Source organism: Amphiura filiformis, chromosome 17 (assembly GCF_039555335.1).
Source record: "Amphiura filiformis chromosome 17, Afil_fr2py, whole genome shotgun sequence".
NCBI classification, from domain to species: domain Eukaryota; kingdom Metazoa; phylum Echinodermata; class Ophiuroidea; order Amphilepidida; family Amphiuridae; genus Amphiura; species Amphiura filiformis.
The window spans coordinates 31228922-31253722 of NC_092644.1; the positions used below are offsets into that span (position 1 = coordinate 31228922).

The following is a 24801-nucleotide window of genomic DNA, read 5'->3' on the forward strand; positions in this document are numbered from 1 at the left end:
TTTACGCAGTGGTGTAGCCAGGACTTTATCAGATGGGAGAAAGACAACTTTTTGGGGGGATGGGGGTGGGAGGTAGAAACTTTGACAAAAATGAGCTAAAAAGAAGGCCCGTATGCAGGATTTTTTTTTTGGAGGGGGGTGATGATTTTGAAAAACTTTTTTCAGGGGGGGGGCGATTTTGTTAAAGTGGACTTTCTTTCCAAAATTTGGAAAAAACCTGATTTGTTTTAGCTCGCTACGCTCACAAATTCTGATTCTTGGGAATCTTTTGTATACATTTGCAAAATGGAGGGGCTGCGTACGGGCCTGCTAAAAAGACAAAGTCCTGAAAATACAAAGGCCTGAAAATCTTAAATATCAGGTGGTCAGCTTATCCCACAGGGGACAGAGGACAAATGGGTGTGGGACGGGGCAAGACTTCTCACAGGGGAAAACTGTCCCCTACTTGGCTAATAGCTGCTAATGCCACATCACTAAATGACAATGATACATGTGATGTGCATTTGAAACGTGTATAATATATATGTAGGGTCACCATAATACAAAACAATTTCTCAAATTTGATTCAAAAGTATGAAATTTCCCACTTTTCCCAGATTTTTTTTTCTGCACAAAAAATGAACTGGGCCTTAAAAATGCAGCCCCTCTCAGTTGCATATCCCTTTATTCACCAAGATAACCCCTACAAAACACCTGGGGCCCAGAAATCATACACATCTTCCCTTTTCATGTTCATTGCTTTTCCCCAATACAGTTTGATTGTATTTTTTGTGTTTAATATAAAAAAATAAAAAAACTTCTTATGCTGTCGATCAAAATATTTTAGACATAATAATGCAACACACCAAATGAAAGCAGTACAGGATGATAAAAATAAAATATTTTATTTTATAGTGCACATGCAGTGATAACAAGCTTAGATTATATGTTAAATTGGTTTGTACCTTAGCCAACACCAGAGTGGGATATGAAACAGATAGTATAAGGCAAAAAAAAAAAAAACATGTTTGTTTCCTGTAGCAGGTCAAAAAAGTCAAATGCGAAATGTGTGGGTTTTTTTGTTTTTTTTAGATCCATGTCTTCAAATGACAAAAAATACCTTTTTTGCTGCAAATTGGAATGGGAATTAACAGTGGGTCTCTTCGACACACACACACAAAAATCATATTTCTTCATATTCAAGAATATCTATGATCACCTTTCAACCTGCAGATTAAAAAAGGTATTAAAAAATGTGTGATATTTTCTCCAGTAGTTCTTCACTACGCTCGTTTGTTGTGTAATGTGTAAATGTATACTTCAGTAGAGTTTTATATTATTTTTTTGTGATTTGTCTGTTTTAGTTTTTTTTTCTTTGAAAAGTGAAAAAAAATTCTAATGCGCAAAATAAGCCGTCAACAATGTAATGCACGCGCGCTACAGGAAACAAACTTGGTTTGTTTGGCCTAATGGGACTGACAATCATATTATAGCATTGTATAGTAGGGGTCATTTTGTGAGAGCAAATTGTAAACAAAAATATGGGGTCATTTTGTACCTAAATCCTGAAGGTAATGAGTGTGAAAAACAAATGGGGTCTTTGGGTGCGAGCAAAAATTTATAGTTCCAAATGGCTCTGTCATTTCAAATTAAATGAAATTGTTGATCAAATTAATGCAAGTTGCTGTTTAAATTGAAAAAAAAAAGCATTTGGGTGACAGATTAAAAGGAAAGTAAGGGGTCTTTGAGAGTCTTTTGAGTGACAGAGCATGACTGTGTTCGGGGAGGGGGGAGAATGGGATAGAAAGAAACAAAGAGAGATCAAGAAAGAGATATAAAGAAATCAAACAAAAAGACAATGAAAGAAGAGGGGAAGAAAAATAAAATAGGAATGACAAACGAAAGATTAAAGGAAAAGAGGTAGGACATGTCCCCATAAATTTTTGCATGTGGGTCCGACCCCCCTAAAATTATAATAGCAGAAAAAATAAAGCAATAATTGCCCTGTGCATCTTCCTTTTTAGCATGAAAAACACAATTTTTTGGCTCAATTAGGGTGAAATTGCAAATCTTTGCCCCATAAAATATCAAAACATATCTTCATTTGGAGCTAAAATAGTCTGAAAATGAAATTTTTCACATGCAAAAGAAGTCCCAATAAAACCTGAACAAAATATGACCCCTGAACCCCTAAATGGTAATGCTTCTGCCACCACCCATGACGACATTTAGTACACTGCATTTTGTATCATTATTAAAGTCAAGTAAATACCTATATCAATACTAGTAAACCTAAATATAATAATTAAATTAATGCACTTTTCACAATGTGTGCACTTTTTTATACTGTCCCTTAGTCTTAATGTCAAATTCTTAGTATACAGAAGAGAACAAATCAGTAGTAGAACTGTACCAAAAGTTTTATATAAGTTTTTTGTCTTTGAGATAGTAGGTTCAAGTTTTGTAGAATCTATCATGCATAGTATTTGAATGATAATTTTTGAAGTACTGCAATTTATTTCTGCATAAAAGTGATATGAAGGCAAAAACTGATAAAGTAGACCCAATATCAGAGTAGATCTGGAGTTGATCCTCCAAGATAAATTCTGAGGTCACCAACAGTGGACCGAATTAGTTTACATGGAATGGTTGGCATTCTTAGTCTTGTGTAGGCTTCATAACGATGACATCCACCAAACGAGTAGTAGTAGTTGCCTCCTTCTTTGCCGGTGATCCACAGAACATCGATTGGTGGGACTTTATGGACTTCACCAGGATCCTGCAAACATGATAGAACACAAAGAGATACAAAATCACTCAGTGATGCACATTATTTACATTTATAGTTCTATTTTGTCTTACTTAACTTGTTACCTTTTTCCAAAAATACTTTTTTACAATCAATTGAGCACAATAATTATACTTCAACAAAATATATCACATTGATAAATGACACAAAATATAGACCTAAACGTCCTAAATGTTTTGTGTTTTTCTTGCTTGAAACAGATGAGTTTACAGGGAATTTATGTCAATTGTTTTTTGTTTTTTATGGGCGTTTTGTGGGAGTCATACCTGAATTGTTTCCATGAGTGATTTCACCTTGTTTTCATCCAATTCTGACGGGAGTGGTCGTATTAAAACTTCTATTGGAACATCATGTACCTCTGCAATATGTGCTCCATGTATGCTGGTTTGAAGAGTGCTGGTTGATGCTTCAGACACATCACTACTATATGTACTCATAGTCATATACCAACGATAGTCCCTGGTACTGCACTGGGCACTACTGGTAGAAATTTTCGAAACGGCACCAGTGGCAGTGCGGAAAAGTGTTGAAATTAATACTAGATTTACAGCAGGATTGATTGTCTTTGGGCACTGAATAGAATATTGATATATGCAACCAACATGGCGAAGGAATTTCGTGAAACTGTTATATAAGAGCATTTTTATCACAAAACATGACTTCATGAAATTATGTCATCACCACTGCACGGCTCAATCAGCTGTGTTTACAAAATTCGTGAGCACTTCCGGGTGACCTTCATAACATCACCTTTAACCTTTTTGTGGGCGTAGCATCGTCGACTGTTTGGAAGGTTTTTTATGAATAGTACCTTTACTACCCTTTGGGAAAAGAATGTCACACTTTTGTAATTTAATTACAAATATCTATAAAACAATTAATTTACCTATTATTTAAGTCAAAATCTTTAAATCATCCATTCTGATTAAAATAAAATAATACTCATTAAAATAAGTAACCCCTAGAAAAGTGGATCAGTCCTACCCGCTGGATACGCATTGAAAAGGCTTAGAAATAGTGGTCTCCAACTTTTGTTCAAATATTTTGTTTTAGAATAAATTTTGCTTTTATATTGAAATTTATTGACTTTGAAATACCATTTAGTATTTTTAAATGTCAATAGTCATATATTTAAAGAAACTAAGCAACTAGTTGGGAAAATTTATATTTTAATAACTAATTTTTGATGTAATAATTTGTTACACTGCATCAATTTCGCATAATGCGCATGCTCAGTCCAATTATTCCTAATCTTTTCCACAACAAGTGTGTACATGTCAATGTTCGTACAGCTACAACACAGATCATCATTGATCAGAAAATTGGAATTGCTGATCATCAGGCCAAATTCCAAGCAAGTTGATGGGTACTGGCAAACTGCCTACGCTTCCAAAATGTCTAATTCCGGTGGATGATCATTGTTCTTTACACCGGAACAAGGAATAGTGTTAAGCTTTGCACCAGAATCAGTAAGATTGTGGAATTTAACTCGCAACGAATCGACTCGATGACAACAAAATATTGAAAAATAATGTGAGCGTACCGGTAGCAAGCAGCGAGTTGTTTACAGTGTATCACCTGTATTCAAGTGCCACGACAATTGTGTACATAAACACGGTCGTAGTCCATTTGCGTGATAAGCTTATTGCTCAACTTTTGATCATATTCATAAACTGTGTGATACAGGACGTCTTTCTTGTGGATTAATAGTACAGGAAATATAGTTGAATGTCGTTGATGATGAAGAAAAAGAAGTTCAAGTTCAATGTGAATTTTGAGCTGGTGGAACTGTCTTCAATACCATTTGTCAATGGAGTTCTATTTGGGAAAGTAAGGTTATTGGACGGAGGGAAGTTTGAACAGCAGGCTCCCAGGTTTGTATACCATTTAACATCATACTTGAATATATTCCAGCAGACGATGCACAGGTTACTCGAGAAATCTAGCTTCAAATGTTCACACGATACATCAGAGAAGATGTAATAAAGAGGAGGGTCAACGGAATTATATCCTTGAGATAATCCCGTAGGTAATCCTGTCGCATCTATTCATAGTCCTTTATTCTCAAGTAGTTAGACATCCACTTGAAATATCCTCTGATGTTATGTGTGTGACCGCCCATGGTAGCTCATGGTTGACCGATTTTCACTTCAGAATTGAAAATATTTCCAATGTTTCTATAAAGAATTTGTTAAAAAGTATGAAACGCGTGTGTTAAGGACCTGCTGCTTGGATGGAATACCACATGTAGATATAATACAAGAAAGAAATCGAGTGCTGTAAATTTTCCCCCTAAATCCACCGTTTTTTGCACAAATGTAAATTTCTAAAGAAGAAATTTTTAGGATTTTTTAGAGAGGTGATGATTGTTGATCATTTCTATTTTATTATTTTATGTATTTTCCTGTCATTTCCTGCAAACCTAATAAAGATATTCTGATAATTGAAAACATTCTTTATCATAAATAATAGAGGCTGAAAGTGGCATCAAGCAGCAAAAATTGTAACTTGCCATGGAACTTCAGTCATATTTTATCCGAAATCTGACAAGATGACAGGGTTTGGATGCATGGTGTGCATGGCATGGAATACATGCACACACTGACCTATCCCTAAAAGCAGTTAGCTGCAACTTGTGTATCACACCCATCGCGGGTTCAAACCCCATTGTGGTATTCTATTGTAAAACAGCTAAATAGGGTGATTCATCATTTACTTTGAATGAGCGGTCTCACACATATTCTGTTTGAGGATAGCTTGATCAAGCTCCTCTTTATTACATCTTCTCTGGATACATGTAACATTACGCATGCATTCGACTTCGAGGCTAGAGTTGTGAAAGTCCCAAGCCAAGTTATTGTTTTTCAGAAGATCAGCATTGTGCATTGACATTTATTGCAACACATGTTATTGTTAATTATTCTAATGTTTAAATTTGGATGAAAGTTATTTTGATGCTGTATCTTTTCAGCAAAAGGTTGGCTATTTTGAACATTCTAAAATCTAAGTGTACCGGTGTACCATAATTAAATTCTTATTTTAAGCAACATTTTTAATGTGATCGCCCATCAAGATTGGCTGTGTTTACGTCTGAACTTCCACCGTGTCATGATTCATCGATTTCTAAGTACCGGTACTAGATTTTGATAGCTTGGGACTCGAATGCAAAGTTATTGGTGAAGCAAGACTTCTCGAGACAAGACACAGGTTGATGTAGTTCAATTTCAACATTGAAGCATTAAATCATGAAATGTTTTCATTGATTCAAGTTTCAACAGTGAAATTTCAACCTGTGCCTACCGGAATGAATGATATGATGAGTGTTAATTTGTAAAGTGTATGACGTTTTCTTTCAAATATAAATCTAGACAGGGTACACATTCTAAACTGCTATCCTAATACTATTTGGCACATTTTCAGTCTTTCTTTATAATCGCAAACTAACAAGAAAAACTTTCCCGACATATAACGCGGAAGTGAAGACAAGATAGCGACTTTTGGTGAAATTCAAACTCGTTGTACCACAGAAAATCATCGGAACAGCATGGAAAATATGTGAAATATAATGAAATATTAATCTGGAAAATAGCTTATTGCTGACCAAAAGTTTTTCAATGTGTCGCTGCTCTAGATAGCCTTTGTACATGTAGGAGTGGAGAAGGCCATAGCTTAGCGGCGGAAGCACCTGGGATGGAGGCAGTGTCCGAAATAAGGAAAATATGGAGGTTGTCCCAAGGATAACTAAAGCATGAATTCTGCTTGTCCTCAAAACATTTTGGTTGTCCCCAAAACATATAAGTCATGTTTTTGAGTGCAAAGAATCCAAATAGTGGTTGTCCAGGGGATAAGTACATAGCTCATTATGGTTGTCCCCAGTCATTTTTGGACAAGAGGACAAGAGGATACATGTAAGTGCTTATTTCGAACACTGGATGGAGGGGACACATCCCCCATAAATTTTGGCATGGGGGGGGGGACATAACGGACATTCCTGTAAAAATAATAATAGTTCTAGAAAAAAATAAGCAAATTGCCCTGTGCATCTTTCTTTTTAGCATGAAAAACACAGGTGGTGGTCGCCGTGCATCCTCTAAATTCAGTAAATTTTCATCGTCAACCGTGTAATTGAATGGGATAAAACACTTGAAATATATCACAAACAAATAGGCCTATGTTAATAAATAATATAAATACAAGCTAAAACCGTTGGGGTTCGATAATGCCATACGGCCGGGCGTTTCACAAGTTGCCGGGTCTATCATGCCACTCGCCGCCTGGAAAAACACTAGATGGTTTGGGCCCAAATAGGGTAAAATTGCAATATTTTGCGCACCCCAGCATTGGTACCCACTACCCACTACACTGCAAAAACTGCACAAGTGTACAGACTTAAAAAAAATTATTGATTCATGTTTGTGTATTTTTTTTGGAGCTTAAATTTGATGTGCACATAATAATAAATTTAGGCCAGCAGCACTGCTCAGTTGTTTTGAATTTGTTTTATTGGAATGAATTCACCAAATAAAAGGTGTCAAATTTTAAAACGGAACAAACTGATCGAGATACCGTACCACAAGATTAAGAATATTAGTCATAACAATAACAAAAAATAAGTGTAGAGCCCACATCATTTTAAAATTGAAAACACAGCCACAATATTGGAATAAAAATCACTAAGTGCAAATGTTATTGTTAAAAGAATTCTAAATTAAAAAAATCAAAATTGAGATTTCTCTGTCAAACCTTGTACCAGTACCGGTACTGATATATTTTTTTCCATGTGTGATTTTCCTCGCATTTTAAGCCTGCCTTTGTCATGCATCTGACCATGAACAATATTTTTTTTCAAAGGGAATCATAAAAAGTTTGTTGACCGATTGATTGTTAGTTCCCATGACTTTTTTTTTAAGGTAGTGAATCCTTCTATTAGTACAGAAGTAAATCCAGCGGTGTGGTGCATTGTCTTTTTTACCAGGGTTGTGTAGAACTGTACATGTTTAGTCTGTTGCTAACTGAATGCAAAATATGTATACGTAGTACTGGGCTATCCTTTTTTTATATGCCGTCAGTTAAAATGATAATTGAAGTAACACTTCTGGCAATAAAATAAATAAATTACAATGTTTAGCACAATGGGTATGTGATAGTATTGCAGGAGAGGTTATTGTTCCACCACAGATCTATAGTTCCACTACATGTACCTGGTACTCGGTCCTGTAGATTTGAAAAAAGGTTGTTCAACCTTTACCACATTGTCATTGACTAGGTGTTCTGAAACTTAAGGGGTACTACACCCCTGGCCAATTTTGTGCCTATTTTTGCATTTTTCTCACAAATTATAGGGCACTGGTGACAAGTAAGATATGTACAAATGTATATTATAGGGGCAATGACTACAATTACTGCACTGAAAATTTATTTTAGCACATACAACAATTGTGGAGTTACAGTCAAAAATGAGGGAAAATCAATATTTGATCAATAAATCAATAACTACTTGTCTTGAGTCACTGAAATTCCAGTGTAGTAACTGGATTCCTTGCCCCTATAACATGATACATAACTTTTGTTACCAGTGTTTTATTAGTTTTTGAGAAAAATGCAAAAATAGTCACAAATTTATCAAGGGTGTAGTCAGTGTCCGAAATAAGGAAAATATGGAGGTTGTCCCGAGGACAACTAAAGCATAAATTCTGCTTGTCCTCAAAACATTTTGGTTGTCCCCAAAATGTGTCATATTTAAGAGGTAAAATATAGTGGTTGTCCAGAGGATAAGTACATATCTCAATATGGTTGTCTGTCCCCAGTGATTTTTGGACAAGAGGATAAGTGCTTATTTCGAACACTGACTACACTGCAAAAACTGCACAAGTGTACAGACTTAAAAAAATTATTGCTCCATGTTTGTGTATTTTTTTTGGAGCTTAAATTTGATGTGCACATAATAATAAATATAGGCCAGCAGCACTGCTCAGTTGTTTTGAATTTGTTTTATTGGAATGAATTCACCAAATAAAAGGTGTCAAATTTTAAAACGGAACAAACTGATCGAGATACAACATGTACCGTACCGCACTCACAAGATTAAGAATATTAGTCATAATAATAACAAAAAATAAGTGTAGAGCCCACATCATTTTAAAATTGAAAACACAGCCACAATATTGGAATAAAAATCACTAAGTGCAAATGTTATTGTTAAAAGAATTCTAAATTAAAAAAAATCAAAATTGAGATTTCCCTGTCAAACCTTGTACCAGTACCGGTACTGATATATTTTTTTCCATGTGTGATTTTCCTCGCATTTTAAGCCTGCCTTTGTCATGCATCTGACCATGAACAATATTTTTTTTCAAAGGGAATCATAAAAAGTTTGTTGACCGATTGATTGTTAGTTCCCATGACTTTTTTTAAGGTAGTGAATCCTTCTATTACATGTAGTACAGAAGTAAATCCAGCGGTGTGGTGCATTGTCTTTTTACCAGGGTTGTGTAGAACTGTACATTTGTAGTCTGTTGCTAACTGAATGCAAAATACACATACGTATACGTAGTACTGGGCTATCCTTTTTTATATGCCGTCAATTAAAATGACAATTGAAGTACGGTAACACTTCTGGCAATAAAATAAATAAATTACAATGTTTAGCATTTTATGTGGAATGATATGCACAATGGGTGTACATGTACATCATAAAGCGTGTTTCTATTGAGTCCCCTGCATTTTACCGGTAAAACAGTTCGCCGTCAAATAGCGGCGAAAGGCGGATAACGGTCAGTTTCCATTGCACGTTGTTTACCAGTAAACACTCGATGAACAGCGTCAATTGACACACCTTAAAAGTTTGCCGGCGAAAGGTCGTGCACTGGGGTCAATCGCAAAGCATTGTGGATTTTAATATTGTAGTATTTTCTTAATTGTTTAGCTAAAAATGAGGTAGCAAACACGAGAAAAGAAGACTGAAGAATAATGTTTTTTTATTAGCGTTTTCATTCGTTCTCGTACATCAAATTACGCCATTGGGAAATCCCCCATCGACGTGAGTAGGCCTACTCAGTATTGTTGCGCGCAAAAAAAAAATAGGTCTTAGAATTTAATCTTTCACAGTTTAATTTCAGTTAATATTCTTTTTAGCGAATAGTAATTTAACATCAACAACATAATATTGAATTCATGAAATCTTTTTTATTTTCTGAAGCCCACACCGCCGCGGATCCGAGTTGATTTCTATTTATTTTGCATGCACAGCTGGATTCATCCGCTGATGTTGTTGTTGTTGTTTTATTTCATGGCTTTTACTAGGGTCATAAATCATAACTCATGTTAAATATTTAGCATAATATGTATAATGCAAGGATAATGCATTATGAATATTTCTTCCATTAACTTTATTTATAGCAAGTGAGTCAAATATTTGTATGTGATTAGGCCTAAGAATTTTGGCGAACGGGATGGTATAATCATGGTATAATACATAAACAAGCTAGCTCATTAATTGATGATGCAGAGGTCAATTTCGCGACTCAACTTCCGTTTTCTTCCCTGAATGCGCATTCAATCGGAACGGAGTGAGTTTCTATTGACGCGTTTATCGGTAAGCGCCCCCGCTATTTTCCTTCCTCAAGAAGGAAAACGTTTCGGGTAATAACTTGCCTCTGTTTACCGGTAAATAGCGGGGAAGGTCAGTTTCTATTGAGCAGAATTAATCCCTTTGCCGTCTTTTTACCGGTAAATGGTCCCAATAGAAACACGCCTATAGTGTTGCAGGACAGGTTATTGTTACACCACAGATAGTTCCACTACATGTACCTGGTACTCGGTCCTGTAGATTTTAAAAAAGGTGGTTCACCCTTTACCGTACCACATTGTCATTGACTAGGTGTTCTGAAACTTAAGATAACCAAATTTGGCAAGTTTTATGAACGGTTGGATCGGACTCAACGATGCTTTTACTACATGTAGAGTCATCACCTACTCAGGGGTTAATATTTTGCTGCCCCCTTGTTACTTCTCCCGGTTTTCAGACCCCCAAATTGATCGTAATACAATGTATCCATGTTACCTTTTCATCAGTACCGTAATAAAAAGAAACTATGGTACCGGTACCGTAATTTTGGCTTCAGCCACGCATGTCCCATGCTGTCACAAGTTAAGAGATTATAAAACCTGATACAAGAACCACTAGTCATCATCCTTTTGTGTAGAACTGGAAGAGGAAGGAAAGACACAACCTACATGTACATGTATTGTATGGTGTGGTATACAGTAGATGTATGTTGTTCATTCATACATATGTGAAGATATCCAGGATCTGTGCGAGGATCTGGCTTTCCAGAATAAGCAAACAGAATTTTAGTCAGACTGCCAGAATGAATCAATATTCTGCTCAAGATAAATATACTGGTAGATAGAATCATGGACATACTGATAGAATAAGTTTCCTAACCTCAAACCGTTGAACCATTTTTCTAGGCCTACAATGTAGTTGGTATTGCTGATTCGGATATTTCCAAGTACCTACCCGATATCCTGATAAACTATATTTATTTAACAGCACCAGAATACACAGATACAATGGCAGCGGTCAGTGGATAATTTCCTTCCTGATAAATTAGGAGACATCAGTTGGTACTGCCAGCTATATGTCTACATTGTATACGTGTACATTGAAGTTTGGAAATACATTGTATGTGTATGAAATAGGCCTGTACATGTATGTTTCCATGTAGGCTACATGTATATAATAGTATACAGAAAAAAATCAGAGATGGCCAACCCCCGGGCCAACCTTTTTAAGCTGACCTTATTTTACCTAAGAAAAGGCTTTGCAAGCCTGCATTGAGGGCTGCATACTTGGCATAGGGTATGCATACAGTGTACATGATGTAAAAGGTAATGCTAATCTTTGCAAAAGCCGAAATCTGTCTTGTAGCTTTTATGTACATTGTATGATGTATACATCAATTTCGTCAAAATTACTGTGAAATACCTGGAAATGATGTCAAAACTAACTCCTGAATTGACTGCAGTTGTCTGTCACTATAGTTTTAAAATAACATACAATCAGTACAACAAAATTGTATTAATAATTGCATTTTAGTGAAGAAACAGTTTTTAAGTGAAGTTGTTTTGTACCAATAAATATTGTAGGCCAACATAAGCTTCTCAAATGTATGATAAATACATGTAGCTAAATTTTCAGAAATATTAAGGAATTCTTTGTTTCTTGTCAAAAGCTACTTATCAGTGAATCTGTGACATTCTTTTCCTCAATACTAACAACTTAACAAGGCTGTGTTTATGCCACTTATCAATTTACATTCAATGTGACATATTTTTACACTCAAAGTTCAAGTTTAAAATAGAATTTAAATCGGCATAACTTAGTGGATTTCCTGCCAATTAATGTTCTTTGCTTTTGAAGTTTGTATGGCACCCAGATGATAATAAAAGAAAAACTTCTTGTACGTGTGTATCGTACAAATGTTGCTGCCAATAATTCTCAAGTTTTAAAAAGGAGTGTGCAACATCTTGTTTGCAAACAAAATTGTTTTGTGTTGTCATTCCAGACTTCTGGACTTTCTGGTGTTGTGTTTTGGTTTTGGACATCAGTAATTATATTGTCTTCAGAAAAACTTAGTTGAATCACAGAAAGGATCTTGTGTTGAGTTTTTTTTCAGTTTTACAAATGGAAGCTGTATTTTGGGGGGGGGGGGGGTAACCCTTATATGGTTTAGGATATATGGATTGTCTTCAAACTTACATACAGCATTGTCAAATATTGATATTGTCCCCTTTTAATGCATCTATCTACATGTACAATGTATGTGAAAACACAAGAACCTTTTCAGCATTACTGTGAATGATAAGCATAAAAAAAAAGCCCAGTGATTTATAGTGCGCTACACAAATAGTACACATTGACACAATGCGTAGACGTTGAACCACAAGCCTCAGCACACTTTGTAGCAGGATAATTAGCAAGCCTGTGGTACATGTGTGTGTGAACTTTATTGCGGCCCCACATCACTGCACACAGACAAGCACTGTGATGGTATGCTATATTATGATACATTCCCAACCATATTAAACCTTAAGGGGATGATGTTTGACAATGTTGTATGTAAGTTTGAAGACATATTAAACTTTGTTTTAGAAGAAATAGTGATTTTATGTCAATAACTAGCTGAGTATAGGAAAACTGATGTGTTATGGAATGTGTGCATGTATCAGGAATATTGCAGCATTCAATCATAGGAGTATTAGTCTTGGTATCACAGTAGCTGTTAGAAGCTTACTGTGTGACGTTCGGCACTCCCGATTTTATCGCAAATCCTGGCTACCCACAATTCCCTGGGGTGTGCGACATTTCATGAATTAATGTGGTAACCACAAATCGCCAGGTTTTTCATGATTTTTTCGGAAATACATAAGTTTGGAATGTCACATTTCAGGATATGATCCATCAATGAGAAAAATCGGAGTGGGGTGGATGAAGCTGTCGATCGTGTCCCAGACCTTGAAATCTTTACATGATAAAAGTAAGCAAACAACGTACACATGTTTGTACACATGTACTATATCATTGTACAGTGGCAGCGCCACAGGAGCAGGGGGCATGGGGAAATGCCCCCCAGTCAGAACTCTTGCCCCCTGTTGCCCCCCAGTAAAAACCAAAAATTACGAAAAAATACCACTTTTTACGGCAATTTTGCGCAAAATTTGTTGATTTTGCTCCCTTGAAATTCACTTTGCCCCCCAATGCCCCTCCGAAAAAAAATCCTGGCAACTCTAACAAAGGTCTTTTAAGTAGTGTCACCCTAAACTTTTCAGGACATTTTATTCAGGACAAATAAATTGAACTTCATGTTTTAAGTTATTTTGAGTGAATCAGATAAAAACTTTCTAAATATGGCAATGTGCCCTGGGAATAACCTTAAAATTCAGTCCTGGGTTGAGTCAGCAACACAATACACATGCCATGATTTTTCAAAAAGTGACTCAAAGAGAGATTTTTAAATGGTACCGTACCGTAGTCCTGTTTGCAATATGGACTTTGCAATGACATTGGACAATAATGGTGAATCATAGCAAAATATGAACATTTGAGAACTTTTCTTGACTGTGATGATTCATACAGCAAAAGTTATTCAGTATAGACCAGAGTACATATACATAGGTACAAGTGGGCAATTCCACGTTACTCGCGTTACATTTTTGATAAAATCAGCACATTCAATGTCATATAAATATAAGTGAACAAGGAGTTGGTTTATTCATCTTCTCTCCACATGTACTTGCTGACCCAATGTATCAAATCACATAAACTTTTATTTTGTAAATAACTAGATGAAACATTTATAGCAAAAAATGTGATTGTGACTCTCGTTACGAAAATTTACACCTTCAAAATTAGGCTTTTACTTGTTCAATATTTCTCCTCAAACAAACAGCTGCAGACAAAAGTTTATACCACTAAGTAATTACCTTATATCTCAGCTGTATTACAGAAACAAACACCAAGTATATTTGAGATTGGTATTTTTAAAATGGCCAACTTTAGCTAAATTGGTGCGTGACTCGCGTTACGTGACTCGCGTTACTCTCACTATTTTGATTACATTGTCCCACTTTGAAAGCTTTAAGGGCGTACTACACCCATGTATTGGTTTGATTGGTCTAAAAAAATATTTTTTCATTTATAGCTAGGCAATATATGCACGGATCATGTGAAATAAAAAAAAAAATAAAAAATAATAATAAAAAAAGGTGCTTTTAAACCATTGTATAGTATTAGTAAGTCATTTTAGCCCTATATATTTTTTGTTTACATGTATCCTGGTAACTCAGATGCGTGTTTCATAACAAACCATAAATTGTCCATAATTTATTCTTTTCAACATGTTCAAGTAGGGGGCATGAATAGAATACATTAAATCCTTTGTTATACCGATGGTTATACCATCTATAGAAATGTACTCACTGATTATAACACTGAATAAATTAAATAGGCCTAATCTCTTCCACATAGACAATTTAATAGTACACCATGTATTTATCTTCTATAATGTGGTGTTAGGAAAAGAGATTAAAAAAAGGCTATAAGGTCATCGAAGGTCAGGTTATATGTCAATTGGTTCAGGTCAAATTCAGGCATCAACATGTGGTAGTCTGTGATATCATTACATGTCATAATGAGGCATCAATTTTGATATTTTGTCTGTTACTGGATATATAATGGAAATATGTGAGGTGGATATACTAAAATACCTTGGGATGTAAATGGTGAGTACAATTTAGATTGCCTAGTTGAGATGAATTGGGCAAATAAATATAAAATAGTTACCAAAATCTCAAAAATGAAGCTTACGGAAAACTACCTAATATGGTGGTATGGGTGACAAAAAATACAATCTTTTTCAACATTGCTGTAGTGTGGTTGTGGTAACCTGTTACTTATGGCTTAATTAAGTTTCAGTGAAATAGTGTCGCAAGTTCAAAATACAAAATATAGCTCAACATTGAAAATAGAAGCATTTTAACCGGTTCGCTTTTTTGATAGTTGTGGAGCACCAAGTTCATGAAGTCATAAAAGAGATCAGGGACCGCTTATTCCCATTTTACATATCAACATTATTTCCCTAATGTGTTAGCAACACATATCCAAAATTTTAACGAAATCCGTTGATAGTAAGCTTTCCAAAATGAAGTGAATTTAAAACATCAGTGATGTACCACCTTTTGGCTTATATCATTAGAAGCATGTACGCTTCATTGATACTGATGCCACCAATTGAACGAGAAGATTTGCCCCTTCATTTTGCATACCACTTTGTCCAATTTCTTTTTCTCATTTCTTCACAAAATGCAAAAAAATGCAAAAAAAAAATGCATGGGTGTAGTACCCCCTTAAACACGCTCAATTTCATTTCCATTGTGGTCAGTTTTACTTTCTGCACTATAGAAATACTGTAATTCATCATTAAAAAGGACCCTCTCCTCTGGGGTGGGGTGGTGGTGTCGTGGGGTGGTGGTAATGGGGGCTAATGATGGAAATTTAAAAAAACTGGCAATTTGAATAAGAATACAATTTTCATATACATTTATTACATAAAATGCATTGAAAAACTGTATGGAAACATTCATTTACACCAGGCACAAAAAGAAACTTGTCAGTTATACTGTAGTCATCCTTGCTGTTCAACAACCTGATCAATTTGGATTATTCTGAAATATACATTTTGTTAATTGGACTTTGCTTTCTCACTTGACACCCAGTTCGTAAAAATTGAACAAGAATTGACCACGACATGCGCCTCCAAACTCTCAAACCCCAAAATTAAAAGTTGCAATTTCAACGATTTTCAATGGGATGCATCGTTGTGTTGTACACAAGCACCACGGGCTGATCAATAAAGCACACAGTGTTCAACAGGCACAATTGAATCATTAAAATTGCAACTTTCGATTTTGGAGTTTGGGGGTTTGGAGGCACATATCTTGGTAAATTCTTGCTCGATTTTCATGAACAGGATGTCAAACGAGAAAGCAAAATCCAACTAACAAAATGTATATTTCAGAATAATGCAAAATTATCAAGTTGTTGAACAGCAAGGGTGACTATAACTGACTAGTTTCTTTTTGTGCCTGGTGTATATGCAAAACTGATATAGACCATTTTAGGTTTGCAAAATGGGTTCCTAATTAGAATTTTCCATATGTGCAAAGAGGGGTAAGGATTTTTTGGCAGGCTGAGAAGAGGATCAAGCAATTTATGGCAGGCTGAGAGTGGAGGTCTGCTTATTGCAGAGCCCCTAGTAGCAAAATATAAAAGGCTGCCGCTGATCAATGTGGAACACATTCCTCAGACTTGATTTATTCATCTTCTCTAAATACATGTATCAAATCACATAAACTTGTAATTTGTGAATAATATGTAATGATGTAACATTTATTGGCAAAAATGTGGTTGTGACTTTTGTTACTAAAATTACCCCTTTCAAATTTTTACTTTTTCAATATTTCTCCTCAAACAAGAAGCTGCACACAAAAGTTGATACCACTAAGTAATTACCATTTACTGCAGCTATACTACAGAAGCAAACATTAAGTACATTTGAGTTTGGTATTTTTAAAATGGCCAACTTAGTGCGTAACTCGTGTTACGTTACGTGACTGTTACGCTCACTATTTGATAACACAGCCCAATTTGAAAGCTCTAAACATGCTCTATTTAATTTATATTGTGGAATTCAACTTTAAACATGATCTGTTCTGGGGTTAGATGGAGAAACTGGGGTGGAATGGTGGTAGTGGGTATTTATAATGGGTGTTTATAATGGAAAGTCAAATTGTGAATTTGAATTCACAGATGGGGACAAAAAACGGTTTCCAGTCCTGCAATTTGTTAAGTGATGTACAATAATTATGAGTCCTGGGGAGGGTAAAATTGGGAGGGAGAAGTTAAGTGATTATTTATGGATTATTTTCTAGCCCTACTGTATAGACCACTTGGCATGTGACGTCATTGCCCGGCAGTATGCGCGCGCATTATGGCAATTTCCATTGTTCGTTGCCCTGCAGTGTGCGTACGCATCGTAGTCTGCTAAGGGCACATGCATTTTAAATCGCCCGCCACATTTCATATAGTACAGGAAAGCCATTGAACAGTGTACAAATGTAGCGGCTCATTCGAGCATATCGATAGACGAGTCCCTCGCCTTTGTTGATAAAAAGTGATGTCAAGTGGTCTATAGAGAGCTGTATAATATGTGTGACTCGCGTTACAATATCGTGACTCGCGTTACATTGTGACTCGCGTTACCATTTTGAATAGTCTGTCTCTGGTGGTACAATTGTAGCAAACCAAAAACCTTATGAAATAGTTATGAGTTATGACCCAAACCAGGAGGAAAATGAAAGGGAACATTTATAACCCTTTAGATTTTTTACTGCATTAAAAGTTGTTCTTTTGTGACTCGCGTTACATGCTTAACATTATACAACTTGCCGTGCCATCCTGACCATTACCAACACAGCTTCCTAATTTTTTAATTTTAATTTTGACAAATTATGTATCAAACAACACAAACACAAAAAAGAATTGTTTTTGTTCCATATATTAATGAAAAAAAAAATTACTTTTGACTATCTGCTATTAACAAAATGTAGGAAAATACATTAAATCCTTCAAAAAAAAAAAAAAAAAATACTGCAGCTGATATTCATTTGAAAATTTCTTTTTTGTTAACTTTAAAGGGTGTATAATCAAAATATATCATCAATCATTGGCAATTGCAAAGTTCATATTTTTGAAAAAATGTCATTTTAACATGGAATTGCCTGTGTACATTTGTAGCTCATTGAAATAATTATTTCCATTGTTTTTGCCACAATAAGGGTTTGATCGAACAACATACAAACTTCCAAAGTCATACATGTGTACATGGATGAGGAATGTGCATCTTGTACTCCATATGTATGCCTAGGTTTGACATGTACACCACTTCTCTGTATACACATTCTAAAAACCACACAATTTATAAGCGATTTTTCAGCTGGGTGTCAAGAGTTTATGCAGGATGTATTCCATTTTCAGAATTTTATGAGGAAAAGATGTGTGAATAAATGAATGGTTTGTTGTCAATACTACTAGTATTGACAGTTCTTGAACTTTTTGGAACAGGAAAACAGGTCTACTCAAAAATGGTACTCTGAAGTTTTGCATGAATTTGGGTTTATACACCTACATAATATTTTAACACAATCTGTACTGTCTGGAGTTCCTACCCAACCTGCCTTTTTATTATGAAAAATTACCAAATAATTTGCTTTTTTGGAATAATTACCGAAATGACTTCCTGAGCTTATTGGATAATTACTCAACAGCTTGCATCATATACATAATAGACAAACTTATAAGCGTACAGTGCATAGATTATTGATTTTTACCATGTTCCAATATTAATTAGTACAGTAATTACATTGTGCTTGTGTGGCAAGATCAAGGCCAACGTTGATTCCCAATACAGTACACCTAAATAATGTCATGGGAATTCAACAACTTATGCTTGGTTAGCAGAGCATGAACAAGAAATATTTATAGGCCCTATATTGTACATTTAATAATATTCACAAAATAGATTTCTATCTAGATGAACCAACACTGTCCACCATGTGGTACGCATAGGTAATCAGTGAACTGTAGAAATGTCACAGATTAAAAGATGGTGTTTTTATTTTTAGGTACATGTACACCTTATTTTAAATCTTGAACTTCCACTTAAAATTCAGGAGTGTATAATAGACTACGCACTTTTAAAATAATTAATTATTTTATTAGTGGTCATAGAATGGTCACTAACCTTATAAATATCTATAAAATTGCTTCAATAAGCTGTTCCAGTGTTGAAATAATATGCTTTTCATGGTACTCTCCTTTCAATTAGACCTCAAAGTTGTGGGGCATCTCCAATTCAGGGTGTTCTGTTAGCTAGCCACCCCTAGCCTCCTCCCATTATTTTAGACAGGTAGTTTGCCACTGGGACAGGCAAATTTAATTTGTATACTAAATTCTAAAATTAATGATTGAATAAGTTCTGTGAACTCAAAAGGTCAAAACAAGACCAGACTAATAAATTAAGGCTATATCAATAACTATTTGACTGAACCAGAGTAGGGGAAGAGGTCTGATTTTGGACAGGCAGTTTTGGTGAAAATGATGGCACTTGAAATATCAAGACCCTGATCTGTATCTCAATTGCAATATATACAGGGTGTAACAATAAAATTTATACAATTGCATTTTGACTTCTCATGAAAAAACTAAAAGAGTTATGGCACAAATGTTATATGCAATACAATCAGTAATATCTTGGCTAAAAGAAGACGTTTAGTTGGTGTCTTTACTAGCTTGGGTTCAAAAGTTATGTCCGATTAATTAAATCGTCCAGAAAACGTGTTGGGCCACTTTTGCCATGTTTTCGCATACCAAGTTTAAACCGCGTAGATATGCTTATCGTGCATTAAACATCAAAGAACTGACATAAAAGAATAATAAGTCGTGTTTTTTCATATAATTAACATGAACTTAATAATAATATGATATTTCTTTCAAATCTATAAATGAAGCCGTGGAGTTTCTTTCAAATTATCTTTTAAATAAATTAATTTCTCATATCCCTGAGATATCATATTGGTTAAACTGAGAACAGTTTTTGCATCCATAAGTACAAAACAATAAGATTTTGAAATTAAGTTCAGCTGGGCTTCTAGCTGTTCTGGGGCGATCACTATTGCCAGCATTTCTGTTAACAAATTCTACACTTCTCATAGTTATAGTTATATGTAATTGTATGCCTTGATGGAAGATGTGAGTTTGGAAAATGAGCTATAAATAATTATAATCTTATGGTTTCTGCTTGACTCCATGTGCTACTGAATGTCACAACCATAAAAATACGTTCTTCCAACGTGAATTGGGGTTGAAGTTATTGAGCTGCAGCCACGATTTCTAGTAAATGAGGTTGTTATGTCAATGCATAGTTCAAAAACTCAAGGAGATATTCTATTATGTAATCATTTCCACCACTTCGAATACCCCATTGTTTAAAACTACCTATCATAAGAGCATCGTCCAACTGGTCCATGGTTCAACTCTATTCTGTCACTTTTGTAACACTTTGACAAAAGTGGCCCAAGCGGTTTTAAGACTAGGTTACATTTAATTGGCCATATCTTCACTTGTATACCGTCGATTTTATTGGAACAAAACTTAGCTAGTGGCTAAAGAAATTATCTTGATAGACATATAAATATCAAACCAAAAAATAAGCGACATACTTGTGTCATTCCATTTTCAAAATTGTACAAATTTTATTGTTACACCCTGTATAGGGCGCTTTTAAAATGGGATACAAAATTGCTAGATATCTGTGCACATTGCTCATGAATACAGTGTGTTTCTGCCACTTTCAAGCAACATTACACCTCAACTTCAAGCTCGCCCACTCTAAAGTACATTGTAATTTGGAAACAAAAAGTTTAAAAAAAAGAAGTTATTTTAAGGCCTGCCTAGAACTACATAGCTCAGTTTGTGAACCGTGACGCCCCAATAGTTCTAGCTAAGTGAGCTGCGGCCAGCGAACTGCTCTATAAAAGTCAGAACATAAAAGGAGGAGCTGGGAGGAGGAGGAAACAGCTCTGAACCAGTGCCAGACACACTATAAAATGCTATGTAGATTATGGATAGGACTGGATATGAAGCATTCTTAATGTTTTCCTTTATATAATAAGTGGGGATATGCACACACACCCGTAAATCTGCAAAAGGTCTGCTTTAAATTTTTTTCTGTAAAAAAAATAGCAAAATTGGGCCAAAAATGACAAAATTTTGATAAATATATGCCAAAAAATAGGATCCAAAAATCAATTGCAGAGGGTATAATGGTCTACTTTTGGCCAGAATGAAGATTTCTCTTGAAAAGGTCTGCATTAAGAAAATCTGCACCCCTAAAAAATTCTGGCTTCAGGCTTGCACTCTGCTGAACTATAAACTGCGTATGCTGCTTGCAAGTAAATCTGCTTGCACACAACAGCTTAGACCCCATGATTTTGTTTCTCTTTCAGGTTCTGTTTAGGTTCTGTCTCCGATAGGAAATTGCCAATTGTTAGGTTCTTCCCCTTTTTCCCCCAGTTGACCAATATCAACAAACTATGAAAGCTTAAGACTAATGAAAAATAAATGGCAAGGCCTGGATAGCACAGGTTAAATGGTAAGATAATGTCATCTTTGATTAAATTTAAAATATACCTGGATTAGGCGATGAATAGAAGAAACCCTGTTCTATGGTCCAATCAAGATTTTTCCTCTTTTTAGCTGTGTGCAATTAAAAACAGCTTTTTGTTTGCCAAAGTGGATTGACTTTGATTGAAATTTTTGAGGAAAATTTTTTTTCAGAAGATTTAATTAGATTTGTCACGCTTTCTGTGGATCAATTTTCCTTCTGACGTCAGGGGCGTAGGAAGCGAGTGGACAGGGTGGACAAAGTTCATGGGCCCTAGGGTTCAGGGGCCCCGAAAATGAAATGAGGGCTATTAAAGGAGATAAATGTTAAAAGGGCCCCCTACTGCTCCTTGTCCATGGGCCCAAGAGGCTGTTGCTAGTACACACCTGTCTGACGTCCCTAGCTGTTGCTTCTAGGATCCAAATTGCTGGAGCAGTTGAACTCGAAATTTGAAATGAGAATATTTGGGTAATGAACCTCAATGTGTGGTAGAAAACATTAATGTTACATCACATGATCACAGATTGGTTATGCACCTTTAAACTATCTACCATAAGAGTAAATTATAGTGTCATCAGTTTCAATTGCAATTTATAATTATCAGACCTGTCTCCTGTGGTAAATCAATTTAGAAATTATTGCAATTGATATGTTGTCTACCAGGTTTTATTTAAACTTAATTAATAATACCAGTCTGTAATATGTATGTAGACTCATTATGACAGTGTGGCTTCCACTAGTCCATTTTGTCTTCATTAAATATTCATGTGCATCCACATTCCACAAAGTATAGACAAGATTTCACACCAAACAAGTTTGATAGGTTTATTAAGGTGGGTGTGATGGCTGGGGCCATATTTTTTCTGGTTTTAGCCATAGAACTAAAAAAATGCATTACTTCTTAATATTAATACATTGATGAAGAGTCAAGGAAGCCAATATAAATTGCAATTCCACATGTATGGAGGTCTCGCAACTCTTAAGTTAAGGCCAAAAATTTATCAAAACAAAGGTTTTGGGCCTTTTCTCCTTTCGAGATGCACATGGGTAGAAATGACACCACAAATGTCAAGCGCTGGGATCTCCTTTACAGAACCAATATCAATCCTCTTGTGTGTCAGCTTTAGTTGTTTCAATGTTTGAGTGCAAACACATGCTAGACCACCCTCTGACCCACCTTAAATGCTACAATGTTATTAAACTGCACACCATGAGCAGAAGATTCAATAAAATAATTGATAGTTCTGTTAAATGCAGTGATAGAATTAATTAACATCACTACATTTCCACTGTGTAAGACTCCTCATCATGGCATGGTGTATTGTGCACTTTTTGTATGAGAAAGAAAACAATATACATGTACTGTTTCTATGGACATGTACATTAGATTGTGTAAGCATTGTCCATTCAGTGCTTACTATTAAACAAATTTCAATGGATGGATGAGCACAAATTTACTTCAATTTAGAGGCAACTATTGAAAAGTAAATAAGTAAACAATGATTAAATTTAAATGAAAACCTTGAATCATTTCATTCAACAACATTGAACAAATTCACTTCAATCTACACATTTTCAATGTATATTGAAGGAAACTTAAATTCGTAAGGAAGGAAAACGTAAATGTTGGTGTGAAATTCACAAATTTAAGAATGAAAGCTACAAATTTGGTATTCAAAATGCAAAAGTTTCTTAAATTTTAGTGGAAAACCCCCTGACATGTGACAAAGAACTGTTTGATGAATTGAAACGAATATGTCATTGTAATGAATTCATGTGATTGTTGTAAAACCATAAAGAAAGATATCAGAGAGATATTAAAGATTATGACATTATCTGGGAAATACCTGTCCCTGTAAGTACCGTAACCAGATCATGAATCATACATGTAGGTGAAAAGAAAACTCGAGCTGTTGGCTGTAGCCATTTTGGTACACTAAACGATATTTGAGGCGCTTGTTATTAAGGTCCTTGCTTACTTGCCCGGCTTACTTGGTACAATAACTACATGTATATCACCCGGGGGGGTCACTCCCCTTGTGGCCTGTACACCATCCGCGATAATCAACTTTTGAAAAGCACCCTAAACAAGGATTTAACCCTTGGCTAAAACGACACCCTAAACAGGGATTTCATTCCTAACCAGGGGTGTCTATTCTTCCAGAAAATTGAAATTATTCCCTCACCCTACCGCGCTGTGTCACATCCGTCCCCAGATTCTTCCCCAACTGAAAACCCCAAAATGGACCAAAAAGGGAAAATTTTAGGTTGGTTAGGGGGGCACTCCCATATATTGACATACGTCATGAGCCCATGAAAAGACCCTGTTATTTTTGGCAAATCCTACACCCAATGACCCTGTTTTTTCAGTAGCCTACACTGAATGACCCCCTTTCTTGAACAATTAGTCCTCAAAATCGAAATTTCGGTGCGCTTCACACACATTTTGAGCAAAATATATGAGTTTTGTCTTTGTTGTACTGTAAAATTGGGTAAAAAGCTATTTTTGATTGTCAATGATGTGAAATTTTAGGCACTCCCATACAAAATCACTCCATTTTTGACATTGCCAACACCGAATGCCCCCTTTTTTCTGAAAATTTCCACACTGATAGACCCCTAGTTTCATACGCTGGTGGGCACAGGTATGTCACTTTCATATTCGAGTGCCTCCTCCAGGTGCTATCTACATGTACTTTTCCTTTTTTTTTTTTTCTTTCCCTTCCCTGACTGAACATAGGTGTGTTGTGAGTTGTTCTATTCTGTCTTCCCTAAAAACATCAAATTCTTTCCTAGATGGTACAGTCTGGACACTGAACCATTGCATCTAAGGACTAATGGTTCAAAGGGAAGACAGGCTGGTAAACACCTCTAGGCTCTTTATTATTTTCAGAGCTAGCTGTGATTTATTATTTACAGGGGTGTGAGAGTTCAGCTTTTTTGTTTTGATTTTCAGCTTTTTTCGTACCAGTACACTTGCTCTGTTTAAAAGTATAGGATCTTCCCAAGTTGCAGCTTTTTGCTAGGTATTTTGAGCTTTTTGCTATCTGGTTCTTGCGTTTTCAGCTCTTTTATATATGTGGTGACTCGCATGCCCCTGATTTATAAAGCCTTATTAGAATTAAAATTCTTCTGTTGCAGAGTTCGGAGAATGCCACTGAACTATTGCATCTAGGGAAGAATAATCAAGGATTTGGATCTGAAGCTGAGGTTTAAAGGGAAGATAAA

At 35.5% G+C, this 24801-nt stretch overlaps 2 protein-coding genes across 2 annotated transcripts in view; one reads left to right on the plus strand and one right to left on the minus strand.

The window, feature by feature from the left end:
* Positions 1–1066: 1066 nt before the first annotated feature.
* LOC140137620 (sulfiredoxin-1-like) lies at positions 1067–3484 on the minus strand. The gene is made up of 2 exons (XM_072159356.1): positions 3055–3484; positions 1067–2758 (listed from the first exon to the last, which is right to left on the minus strand). The coding sequence occupies exons 1-2, from the start codon at positions 3451–3453 to the stop codon at positions 2549–2551; spliced, it is 609 nt and encodes a 202-aa protein (XP_072015457.1). The 5' UTR covers positions 3454–3484; the 3' UTR covers positions 1067–2548.
* Positions 3485–4083: 599 nt separating this feature from the next.
* Positions 4084–24801, plus strand: part of LOC140137621 (EEIG family member 2-like) — a 128024-nt gene continuing 107306 nt past the window's right edge. The window contains exon 1 of the mRNA XM_072159357.1: positions 4084–4662. Within this exon, the coding sequence (XP_072015458.1) occupies positions 4517–4662 (146 nt within the window). The 5' untranslated portion in view covers positions 4084–4516. The remainder of the gene's footprint in view (positions 4663–24801) is intronic.

What these genes read in the sequence shown, in the direction of transcription:
- LOC140137620 (XM_072159356.1), bottom strand. Translation starts at nt 3,453, where the DNA reads ATGAAGTCATGTTTTGTGATAAAAATGCTCTTATATAACAGTTTCACG. An exon ending in CACTCATGGAAACAATTCAG is followed by an intron (nt 2,759 to 3,054) that starts GTATGACTCCCA and finishes TCATGTTTGCAG; the next exon opens with GATCCTGGTGAAGTCCATAA.